The following is a 13176-nucleotide window of genomic DNA, read 5'->3' on the forward strand; positions in this document are numbered from 1 at the left end:
TAAATTAATTTTAAAAAATTCAGGGATTCAAATATTATTTTTTTAGTAAATATTAAAATTCCATCAGAAAAAATTGGATATTTTTATTTTTATTATTATTGTAAATAAAAATATACAATTACCTTTATCATACGGTCGGCTAAAAATTGCCAAGTAATTAGAATCTTCTGTTACTTCTTCGATAATTTTCCATTGAGCAGGCGCGTAATTTGAATACGGATTGAAAGTATAAATAAATACTTTCTCTTGTGAATCAAAACAAATAAAATAACATTTCAATAAGTCCATTTCCCACAATTTTTTAAAAATAATTTTTGCGCTATGGCAGCCACTTTCAGTTTCACTCAGTACAAAAAACGGTGTCATGATATTCCACCACGGAGACTTTTTGAATGCATGCAGAATTTTTGAAAGAACTGAATCTTGGGCAGCAACAACAAATAAGTCGACTTTATTTTTTAATTTTAATTTCAAATCAGCTGATGAATTTTGTAAAATAACAGCAGTCTCCAAATCACGAATTGATTTAATTACACGTTGATCCGCGTCGCCATTAATGACCACCGTTCTAAAGTCATTGCAAGATTTGAATACCCGCTCCTTTAAACGAAAATTTATTAAATATTGATCAGAAAATCCAATACATACATATATATTTATATAAATATATATTGTCTTACCACAGTGTCTGTTAACTTTGAAAATTTATTCTCCGCTGGTTTTATGATCCATCCAGATGTTAATGCAACAAAAAAAAATAAAAATAATATTAATTTAATGAATTTATATACTAACATTTTTAAGTTTCATATTTTCACTGCTTTGATAAAAAATTTCATTCTGTGCTAAAAAAAAATAAATCCATATACAATTGCGCGGCGTAATGTTTTTCTGATGCTTTGTAATTAATATTTCGAAAAAAAACTAAGAATATAATACCACTCAAAGCAATTAAATAGATAATTACATGAATATAATTACGTACAATTAAGTAACTTTATGCTGAACATCTACACTACGTACTTTTATCAATGATCGATTTCTTTTACAAACAATCGTGTCTGATGATTGCGTGTAACCGACCTAGTTAATTAATAAATATAAATATAAAAAATATTAAATTCATAATTATGAGAAAAGTCAGAGGTAAAATTTTGAAAAAAAATTTTCAAAAAAATTTTTTGCTTGTAACTTTCGTAAATTTTTTTTATTGAACCCCACTTTTATTTTACAAAAATATATGAAAATTAAATATACATATATTTTTATATAGAAAATTTGATGACATTAAAAGAAAAAAAAATCTTATATTTATTTCAAATAATACCGCGAATTCAAATTTAAAAAAAGTTCCCGCGGTTTTACCGCGCGAGGTAAAAAGGTTTAAAAAAAATAAAAGTTGTAACCTAAAAGTTTTGACAGCCGGCTGAATTTATTTGTAATCGCACTGACATTATTTTCATATATATTTTGTTCTATATAATAATAAACAATAATAATTAATTAAAATGGTCGTAAGAAAGTACGAAGAAGAGTTGAAATATTTAGAAAAAATAAATGATTACTGTTGGAAAATAAAAAAAGGCTTCCAGCCCAATATGAAGGTAAAAAAAAATAATTTATCAATTTAATAAATAAAATTTTACTTTATCCATAAATTATTTTATAGGTCGAAGGAATTTTCTATGTAAATAATACTCTAGAAAAACTAATGCTGGAGGAGCTACGTAATGCCTGTCGACCCGGAGCTGTCGGTGGTTTTTTACCCGGAGTAAAACAAATCGCTAACGTAGCAGCTTTACCTGGAATAGTTGGAAGATCAGTTGGATTACCGGATGTACATTCAGGTTATGGATTTGCAATTGGAAATATGGCAGCTTTTGACATGGACGACCCAAAGTCCATAGTGTCACCTGGAGGAGTAGGTTTCGACATCAACTGCGGAGTCCGTTTGCTGAGAACAAATTTATGGGAGCGAGATGTCGCACCAGTTAAAGAACAAATAGCACAGAGTATGTTCGATCATATTCCTGTCGGTGTCGGGTCTAAAGGAATAATTCCCATGAAGGCACAAGATCTAGAAGAAGCTCTGGAGATGGGAATGGACTGGTCACTGCGTGAAGGTTACAGTTGGGCTGAGGACAAAGAACATTGCGAGGAATACGGCCGTATGTTGAATGCCGATCCATCAAAAGTATCTGACAGAGCTAAGAAACGAGGGCTACCCCAACTAGGAACACTCGGTGCTGGTAATCATTACGCAGAAATCCAAGTAGTTGATGAAATTTACGACAAATCAGCGGCCTGTAAAATGGGAATTGAAGAAAAAGGTCAAGTTTGCGTGATGATTCACTCAGGAAGCCGTGGATTCGGCCACCAAGTAGCCACTGATGCCCTCGTCGCCATGGAGAAGGCGATGAAACGCGACAACATTGAAACAAACGACCGACAACTGGCCTGCGCTCACATTAAATCCCAAGAAGGTCAAGATTATTTGAAATCTATGGCAGCAGCCGCTAACTTCGCTTGGGTAAACCGCAGCTCCATGACTTTCCTCAGTCGCCAGGCCTTCGCCAAGCAGTTCTGCATGGCTCCAGATGACCTGGACATGCAGGTAATCTACGACGTGTCTCACAACATCGCCAAAGTCGAAGAACATCTCGTGGATGGGAAACTGAAGACACTTCTAGTTCACAGGAAAGGTTCGACTCGCGCTTTTCCTCCCCATCATCCCCTCATACCCGTAGACTACCAGCTCACCGGGCAGCCGGTGCTCATCGGCGGGACCATGGGCACCTGCAGCTACGTATTGACCGGCACCGATCAAGGAATGCGCGAAACCTTCGGGTCCACTTGTCACGGCGCCGGTCGAGCTCTTTCTCGTGCCAAGTCCCGGAGAAATCTTGACTACCAAGACGTGCTAAATAAATTAGAGAGCATGGGGATTTCAATTCGCATCGCATCCCCTAAGTTGGTCATGGAAGAAGCTCCAGAGTCATACAAGAACGTAACCGACGTCGTCAACACCTGTCACGCTGCCGGAATATCCAAGAAATGCATAAAGTTACGGCCCATCGCTGTAATCAAGGGCTAGTTTATAAATTAATAAATTACTCGGTACATATTTATATACTTTTGTTAAAATTTCTATATCATACGTAAATTTAAATGTAAATTATTTAACATCAATAAAATAAAATCATTTGTTAATAATAATGTTTTTTATTTTATTAAATAAATTATTTATTTATTTATTTATTATTTATTAATTTATTTTCATATTTTTTTATTATAAGTAATGTACAATTTGTCTAATTTTTATTATGAAAAAGCTATTAGACTATTTTGACTTTGCACAGGAATTACATTCGCCGTAACATTTATTTATATTTATAATTAAATTTTTTAATTACTTATTTTACTATAATTATTTATTTATTTACTTTATTTATATATATATTAGACAAGTCCTCCACTGACTAGAGATAGAAACACGAGGGAAAAGTAAAACTTTTCCTAGATAAGTAGATAGTGGAACGAAGACCGTCACCATGAATTACTAAATTCGATTATTCCCCAACACGCTTTTGATAATTAATTTTTTTTTTTAACTAATTAAGCACCTTCGCAGTATGAAACAAAAAATAAAAGCGTGTGAAAGATAAAATAAAATAAGAAATCTAATTAGTCACTGGAGGAAATGCGTTCCGAAATACACTGCCGACCAGTGAGGACGAAGTGGTCGGGAATGCATTCCTCTAAATTGGTAATTATTATTATTATTATTTATATATTTATATTTATAGTTATAGTTATATTAAAAATAATTCGTATAAAAACATTTGTTTGTTTGTTTGTTTTCTTTTTTTTTAAATACTAGCGAATTATGAGAGGTGATAGTCGGGTGAAGGTTCAGCAACAGATTCAGTTGTGAAAAGAGGGTTTGGAAACTCTGGAGGGTGTGGCAGTGGTCCGGCAGTCTTTGGCTGACGTCTGTAGGCCATGAGCCAGCAGGATACGGCTATGGCGACGGCTACTAGAGCAAGCAGCGCTGTTATCACCAGTGCTATTATGAAACCGACCATTGATACGCAAATATCTTCAGCTCGCTGCGCTGCTGGAGCTGTAATTCAAAAATTCATTATTTATTTTTGTTTATTTTAAACATAAGAAAATTATTAGTCATTTTTTTACGGTCAATTTCTTATTTTTTATAGTAAATAAAATATTTTTCATGAAACCAGCATCGAAACTTGAAGCTCCGGTGTCTCTACACTAGTCGGAAGAAGCGAATTTCAGTCCAATGCCGCGAATTAATTAGCAAACGCGTGAATTGGGAATGTCTTGAGTATTATTACTGCCAAATTTATAAAATATGATCTGAATTGAACTGTTTATTTAAAACTCTTCTCTAAAATCAACTCTAGAATCTTTTGTTTCTTTTTAGTATCATTGAAATTTAATGAGACAAATCTCATCATTCGCAATCTTATTGATTTCGATGATTGTATAATCATCCCGATGAAAAAAGATTTTATACAACCGTATAGAATTATATATCAATTATATATGGACTATATATAATTATATAAAGACTATATATAATTGGATAGAAAAAATGGCCCGATCCAATTGTACACAATTAGTATAGAAATTGTATACAATTCTATACAATTTATATAAAATTGTATATAATTATATAGACTTGTATACAGTTTGTATAGAATTGCATACAATTTCTATACAGTTGTATACAATTGGATCGGGCCATTTGTTGTATATAATTTTATACAATTGTATAAAATCTTTTTTCATCGGGATGGGATTCTTGAAAAAAAATCAAAACACGGTCAAATTTTTTTTTTATTAATCGTCTATTATGCATTTTTTTCACTGATACCCAATTAAATCTGTTTAATTTTTATTGTGATAGAAGATATGGCATAGACTAAATTTTTCTTATTTTCTCTTAATTATATATATGACAGTTATATTCAGTGACAGACCAATTCAAATATTAATTTATTTGGAGAAAGTAAATACGATAGTCTTTTTCCTGCGTAATTTAAATGTAATTCGAATGCTTATAGATAAATTTATTTATCTTGATACTTGGCAATAAAAAAGAGTTTAAACCATGAAAAGACAGAAATTCAAATCTAAGAGTTCCTAACGATACCAAATTTAATAACATTACCTAATTTTATCTTAGAGATACGGCGGGAACAAAATTTTCCTTAATCTCTTAATAATATAGATAATATGAATGACAGTTCTGACTGTCATTGAGTTTTATAAAAATTAGTGTCAATAATAAATTGGATCTATAGTTTCTGCGTGATTATAAATTGAAAATGACAAATTAATAATTGATGACACCATTGGTCGAAAATTAACTTGTTTCTGACTGGCGGATGACACTGAAACTTTAAGTTACAATGCAGGTAATCATGAAAAATATTGTGTGTTGAACCTGGCCTGAAATCGTTTTGTTTCATCCCTTGTCACACAATATACTATTAAAAATCGGACATTTTGCGCCAAATCAAATAGTAGTTAATAGACTGGGCCAAAAAAATTGACTATTTTTTTTTTCATAGCTATATCGAGAATATTATTCAGAATGACAAAAAAAAATTTCATGAAAGTTTGAGCCCTTAAAATTAATTTTAAGAGGTCTATCATCGCAATTTTTAATTTTAATTCATAATTTGATGTTTTACGTCAGAACAGCTAAAACATTGGAGTAAAAAAAATTAATTTCCATTTTTTCTTATGTAAAATTAAATTCCCTACAAATAAGGTCTGATTGAAAATTTTCGTCAGACAAGCCGTTTCCGATTAATTAAACTTAATAAATTGATATATTTTTTCGATTTAACATTTTTACTTTTGAATTTTGTAACTGACGAATCAATAAATATCTAATAAAGACCATGACAGATTTTTGATGATAGACCTCTTAAAATTAATATTAAGGGCTCAAACTTTCATGCAATTTTTTTTTTGTCATTCTGAATAATATTCTCGATATAGCTAAGAAAAAAAAAATAGTCAATTTTTTTGGCCCAGTCTACTAGTTAATTTTTTTTTTGCTAAAATAAATTTATCAAATTTTTTAATAAATTATTTGAAGTAAAATAAAAGTATACATACATTCAGCAGGATCAGCAGTATATCTTTCCTCTCGTCTTTCAAGTGTACGTATCAAATTTGATTGTATTGTAATCTCTTCCCTGAGTTGACCATCAAATCCTTCAGTAACTGATAGAGATGTGTCGTTATAATCATTACCGACATCTCGACGTTTACGTCCAAATGCATTGTAGCCTCGACAATTTACCTAGAATTATAATAATATCGATAATTAAACAATTTAATGAACCATTTAGACAAATTATTAAATAAATAAACACTTACGGGTTGACATCTACCGAAGCAGACTCTAATATTACATTGGAACCTGATGTTATCGCTGCTCGGAAATTTGAAAGCATTGAAAGTAGCCGTCAAAGTCTGAGTCTCATGATCTTGTTCCCATTCTCCGAATATAGTTGGATCAGTAGCGCAACCGTTTTCATCAGTAACAATATACTCATTTTCCTGATTGTCTTCCATCGTCTTCGCGACACAATTTCTCGCAAACCCGCCGTAAATTGACGAGGGCTGTACTTCAACAGACAGCATCAGATTGTCACCGATTTCTGCAGACTGAATTTCGCTGCCAGTCTGCGTGACAATTTTCATAAGACACGTGGGCGGAGGACCGGTGTTGGCAATGGTACCAGCAGTGGTCAGCATCGAGACATTGAATCCCAACGTGACATTCTGCTCGCCCGTCTGATACATGCACCTGACGTGGTAGGCCTGAGCTTTGTAAGTTACCAGTTTAGGATGTTTCTGTATGACAAGAACGAAGCTAGCTTCGCCATTTACGTGAATCAAACCGCAGCTGCCGAAGTTTACTTTGAAGGTCTCGGTTCTGTCGCTCTTGTCAGCGGGAATAGACAAAATTCTTCGACACTGTTCGTCTTTACTGCGTCCTCTGACGTACAGTACACCCTCGAATCCTTCATCTTGAACGTGAATCTGGACCTGGACACCGTCAGACAAACAGCTGGCTTCCATTTCAGGTCGCGGGAAGTCTGTCCGACCTACCATGGGTTTGAGAGGCTCGCAGTGGGTGTACCCATTGCCAGTGTAGCCTTTGATGCAGTTGCATATTCCGCGATGTCTCGTCGCGGTGCACGAAGCATTCTGAGTACAATTGTAAGGCTGGCATGGATCTTCGCATGTTTTAGTTGATTTCCTACAGTATTTATCATCAGCGCAGTCGTCATCTTCAGCGCACTCGATAATGGAAACTAATTTACAATTTCCTTCGTGGTCTAATTTCCATCCGTGCTCAGTTGAGCAGACGCAGTTGCCATGATCGTCGACAATGAAGCCACGTTCTAGTGCACACTCGCATCTTCCGTCTGGAGTGATCTTAAATCCGTTTTCTGGAAGACAAGGAACGCAGATGTCTTGGACATTTTTAGCTGTGCCTGGTGGACAGACACAGTTGCCATTTTGGTCTTTTATTTGGCCTTTTTCTACAGCGCAGACGCGAGTCTTGTCACAGCGAATTACTGCATTGCCTCGATAACCAGGAATACATTCGCAAATCATTGTTCTTACAGGCTTAGTATCTAAGACATTGCACTCGGCGTTTACTCCACAAGGTTCTATTTTGGTACATGGATTGATACACTCGCCGTCGAAGCAAGCAGTCTGAGCAGGACACTCGTAGTCTTGTTTACAAGTTCCAGGAGTCTTTTCGCAACCTTCTCTGACGTTACCAACGTAACCAGGTGGACATGAGCACTCGACCGCGTGATTGTAGACGCTGCATTCTGTTTGTCCAGTGCACGGGTTCTTGGTGCAAGGATTTTCGCAACGATTATTGATGCAGGCCTTGTTGGTGGGACAGTCTGAGTTGGTACGGCACCCAAGGAGGCTACAGGAGACTCGCGGGTTACCAACGTAGCCTGGGGGACACTCACAGACGGCTTGATGATCAATGCCGTAGCACTCTGCTCCCTTAGCACAAGCTGATAGTAGTGGTGAGCAAGCTGGGACGCAGGTATTTTGAACGCACGTGTGAGTTTCACTGCATTGACTATCAGATCTGCACCCAGTGACTGGAGTACAATCGATCTCAGGATTTCCATCATAGCCAGTCACACAAGAGCAAATTGGTTTATGGTTGATGACATTACAGACCGCATTACTTCCACAAGCGCATGGATCTCTGCAGATACCATTGACACAAGATTTGTCGGAAGCACAATCGCTGTCACTTGTGCAGCCGATTTGGATGATTGGTGCTGTGGGTTGACAGGTACCACTTCCACTGCTGATGTATCCTGGTGGACATACACAAACCATCGTCCTGACGGGTAAAGTTGGTAGTACCCGGCACTCAGATGGTCTCAGACATGGCTCGATTACAGTACACGGGTTCTGGCACTTTTGATTGAAGCATGCAGATAATGATGGACAATCTCCGTCTACTCGGCACTCTGGTTCAATCGCAAGACGACAATCAACCAGAGGATTGCCTTCATAGCCGGTTGGACATCTACAAGTAGGCAAATGTCCGCGAACATGACACTCAGCGCGTGCAGAACAAGGATTATCATGAAGACATGGATTAGTACACTGTTTATTAACGCAAGAAAGGTCACTTGGACAGTCTCCGTTGCTGTAGCATCCGATAACGTGACACTTGTCTCGTGGGTTTCCTACGTAGCCGTCGCGGCAACGACACTCGGCCGCGTGATTGCTCGGGAAGCATTCGGCGTTTACTCCACATTTGTCTGAAGAGAACAAACATGGGTTTACGCAGTTGTTGTTGATGCAAGTCTTATCTGGCATACACTCTGAGTCAGCTTGACACTCGGCCGAGTAACAAGCGACCTCTGGATTACCCTGATATCCTTGCTCACACGAGCATATGGGCTTGTGGTTACGCACGAAGCAGTTGGCATTGCGACCGCAGTTACAGGGATCGCGACATCGCCGATTGACGCAAGCTTCTTGATCAGCACACTCGGAGTCAGATGTACAAGCGCCGACTAATGTGATTGGTATTTGCCGGCAAACTCCATCTGGATCAGTTACCCATCCGTCTGGACATGTACATACCATTGTTCTTACTGGTACAGTGTCCAGAACTCCGCATCGTGCGTTTTCTAGGCAAGGACGAATTACATGACAAGGATCAACGCAAGTTTCTTTTATGCAAGCAAGTCTGCTTGGACAGTCAACGTCTTTACGACACTCTGGTTCTTCAGCAGCAATTGGTGGACGTCTCTCGCAGTACGAAAATGGATCACCGACTGGCAAGCTCTCCGGACATCTACATGAAGGCGTATGACTCCTGACAAAGCAGATGGCATTCGACGCGCACGGTGAACGATCCACACAAGGATCCACGCATCGTTTATTCTCGCAGACAAGATTCTGAGGACACTCGTAGTCACTAGTGCACTCAGCACGCTCACAAAGTACTTCCGGGTTTCCAAAGTAACCTGGACCGCAACGGCAAGCACTGCGATGATTCTTTCCGTAGCATTCTGCGTTGATAACGCACTCGTTCTCCAGCAGACAAGGGTTCACACATCGTCCAGTATGACAGGCCTCTTCGTAAGGACAGTCTTGAGTTGTCTCGCACTCCAGCTTGGTACAACCTAGCTGAGGATTACCAGAGTATCCTGGATGACAGACGCAAGATGGATAGTGATTAGCAACGACACAGTTAGAGTTTGGTCCACAGTTGCAAGGATTAATGCACCTTCCGTTGACGCAGGCTTCAGTACCAGCGCATTCTCCGTTAGAAAGACATCCCAAAATCACTGCTGGTGGTATGCACTCGATTCTTGGATCGCCCATGTAATTAATTGGACACTTGCAAATCGGATTGTGATCATCTACATGACAGAGTGAATTTCTACCACAGGGATCACCAGCCGCGCAAGGATTTACACACTTGAGATTTATACACTGTCTGTCATTAGCACACTCGCTGTTGCTGTAGCATTCAGGTAATGGTGGAGGCAGAGGGTTCCGTGGTGTCGCTGAACACTCGATGTAAGGATTGCCAGTGAAATCTGCAGCGCAGACACACACTCCGCTGTGAGATGTTGACTTGCACTGAGCATTTATACCGCAGCGAATAGTCAAGCAAGCTTCCACACAGTTTCCGTTGAAACAAGTCTCATGATTGTCGCATTCGTCGTCAGAATGACACTGGACATCAGCCCAGACAATCTTCTGACACTTGCCGTTCGCATCAGTGAAAGTATCTGGTGGACAAACGCAGATCATTGTGCGCAGAGGAGCTGTGTTGAGCACACGGCACTGCTGCTCAGGTGTACACATGTCCGAGAGTACGCAGGGATCTTGACAGCGTGCGTTGATGCAGGCGAGTAGTGGTGGACACTCAGAGTCAGCTCGACACTCTTCTTGGACATCTGGGATGCCAAGACATTCAACATATGGATTTCCGGTGGTACCAGGTCCACAGACACACTTGGGCTGATGGTTCCTGGCGATGCAGGTCGCTGTTTCCGCGCAGCTTTCATCATCACAAGCTGGTCTACAAACTCGGTTTAGTCTATCACAAGCCTGATCATCTGGACAATCTTCATTGTAGTGACATATCGCTGATATACAGGCGACTCGGGAGTCTCCTTGAGTTCCTTGAGGACAAGTGCAGTGAGCTCGATGGCTAGAAACTGTACATTCAGCTCCACGGCCGCACATCACGTCACCTACACACGGATTAGTACAGTATCCTTTCCTACATGTCTTGTCGTAGGGACAGTCATTGTCCACTTGGCACTCGGGTTTGAAACACTGGTTTTGTGGATCTCCAGCGTAGCCTTGAGGACAATGACAGGTTGGATGGTGTCCTATTGTGATGCAGTCCGCATTCAATCCACATCTGTCACCAGAACAAGGATTCTGGCAGCGTTGATTTATGCAGGCTAGGTTGTATGAACAGTCAGAGTTGCTCGTGCACTCGGGAAGTGTTATCGTGTGACTGTGACAGCCTACAAATGGATCTCCAGTTGTTCCTGCAGGACATACGCACGTGTGCTGATGGTTATCGACACGGCACTCAGCAGTACTTGAACAAGGATTGATGGTACATGGGTTAACACATCGGCTGTTCAGACAAGCCATATTCAATTGACATTCTCCGTTTGACCGACAGATTTCTTCTACTTGCTGAGCTACTGGCGCACATGCTACCGTAGCATCCCCGATGTAATTTGGCGCGCATTCGCAGATCATTGTTCTTACTGGCAGAGTGTCTACGACAGTACATTTAGCATTGGTGACACAAGGTTGTGATTCTCTGCAAGGATCTTTACAAGTTCCACTGAAGCAAGCCAATTTACTTGGGCAGTCTGCGTCAACGGTACATTCTGGCAGCGCTTCTGGTTCTTTGAAACAATTTTTGTAAGCATCACCAATGAATCCTGGTGGGCAGCGACAAAATGCTCGATGATCTGCAACTTGACATTGCGCAGTTGCTGGACAGTGTCCAGCACATGGGTCAGTACACTTGTTGTTATTGCAAGCTAAGAATGATGGGCAGTCTGTGTCTCTAACACACTCAGTACGTTCGCAACGTCGGTTTGGATCTCCTTGATACCCATCGCGGCAGACACACTGAGGCTTGCGGTAGCCGTCTGATTGACAAATTGCATTGATGCCGCACTGCATCAGTGAACAAGTGTCAGTACACTGCTCATTGATGCACGATTGACTTACAGGGCAGTCATGATCACTGCGACAGCCGATTTCTCTGCAGAATTGTTGAGGATTGCCGGTAGTTCCTTCATTGCAGACACAGACGGCACGATGAAGCAGCACTTGACATCTACTGTTGTATCCACACGATCCTAGAATACAAGGATCAACGCATTTCTGTTCCCAGCAAGTTTTGTCGTTGGTACATTCCGAGTTCCTCGTGCATTCAGGTCTTGGTATCTCTAGCGCTGTGATCTTGCACTGAATCTGTGGGTCACCAGTAAATCCAGCTGGACATGAGCAAATTGGATTGTGATTGATGGTCTGACAAACTGAGTTAACCCCACAGACACCAACGCAAGGATCGCGACACCTCTGCGAGAAGCAAGCGCGGTCTCGTGGACAATCTGAGTTGATAAGACACTCTGGGTAGACGCAGAACGCGACGTTATTACGTACGCGGCATTCTCCGTTTATGTTACAAGGTGACGGGTTACAAGGATCCGCTTCTTTCTTGGCGTAACACTCGACAAACGGATTGCCCATCAGCGGAACAGGACAACTGCAAACTGGACTATGGTTGATGGCACGACAAACAGCACCAGCTCCGCAGACTCCACGAGCGCATGGATCGACGCATCTGTTGTTCTCACAAGCCTTGTCACCAGCACAATCTGAACTCAATACACACTCTGGATGACATCCAGCTAGACTCGAAGGCTCTCCTTGTAATCCCGGCAGACACTTGCATACCACCCGTTGCCCAACGTTCTCGCAGACTGTGTTGGGTCCACAAGGCGAGGGGTTGCATGGATCCGAGACTTTGTTCGTCGGTGGAGTTTGACAAAGTGTAAAAGCATCGCCAACTGTTGGGTGAGGACACGAACAGACTGGCACGTGATTAGAAACTGTGCAAGTTGCTCCAATACCGCAAGTACCTGGACAAGGGTCTTGACACTTGGTCCGTATACATGCTAGAGCATTCGGACAGTCTGTGTTTACTAGACACTCTGGATGACAAGCTTCATATGGATTTCCTCGGTAGTCTGGCCAGCATTCGCAGACCGCAGTGTTGTAACGTTCGCGACAGTACGCGTTGGCTCCACATGGCGATGGACTGCATGGTCTTTGTGGTACTGACGGCTCTGGTTTATCTAAAAAAAAATAAATTCTCAATTAATTAATCATCAAAAATGTCAACAGTGAACTGTCAGCTATCAACTAGGAACTAATTGATAAATTAAATATATAAACATATCTACAAGTCATGCAATTTGCAAATTATACAAGCAATTTATCTACAAATATACAATAAAACTGTTAACAAAAAAGCAAATAATTATTTTATTATTTTAGTAATTTAATAAAAAA

The 13176-nt window shown here is 39.8% G+C and overlaps 2 protein-coding genes across 4 annotated transcripts in view; one reads left to right on the forward strand and one right to left on the reverse strand.

Annotated features, from left to right (window-relative positions):
- Positions 1-1396: 1396 nt before the first annotated feature.
- LOC130666010 (RNA-splicing ligase RtcB homolog) lies at positions 1397-3513 on the forward strand. Its single transcript, XM_057466643.1, has 2 exons — positions 1397-1604; positions 1670-3513. The coding sequence occupies exons 1-2, from the start codon at positions 1509-1511 to the stop codon at positions 3092-3094; spliced, it is 1521 nt and encodes a 506-aa protein (XP_057322626.1). The 5' UTR covers positions 1397-1508; the 3' UTR covers positions 3095-3513.
- Positions 3514-3857: 344 nt separating this feature from the next.
- LOC130666009 (uncharacterized) overlaps positions 3858-13176 on the reverse strand; it is a 70919-nt gene continuing 61600 nt past the window's right edge. For all 3 annotated transcript variants that reach the window (XM_057466639.1, XM_057466641.1, XM_057466642.1), the window contains 3 exons: positions 6421-12959; positions 6157-6343; positions 3858-4123 (listed from right to left, as the gene is read on the reverse strand). In XM_057466639.1, the coding sequence (XP_057322622.1) occupies positions 3885-4123; positions 6157-6343; positions 6421-12959 (6965 nt within the window). In that variant the 3' untranslated portion in view covers positions 3858-3884. The remainder of the gene's footprint in view (positions 4124-6156; positions 6344-6420; positions 12960-13176) is intronic.

The sequence above is a fragment of the Microplitis mediator genome, chromosome 3 (genome assembly GCF_029852145.1).
Source record: "Microplitis mediator isolate UGA2020A chromosome 3, iyMicMedi2.1, whole genome shotgun sequence".
Taxonomy (NCBI): Eukaryota; Metazoa; Arthropoda; class Insecta; order Hymenoptera; family Braconidae; genus Microplitis; species Microplitis mediator.

Coding starts and splice junctions, on each gene's coding strand:
- LOC130666010 (XM_057466643.1), top strand. CDS start 1,509: ATGGTCGTAAGAAAGTACGAAGAAGAGTTGAAATATTTAGAAAAAATA. Junction 1,605..1,669: donor GCTTCCAGCCCAATATGAAG/GTAAAAAAAAAT, acceptor ATTATTTTATAG/GTCGAAGGAATTTTCTATGT.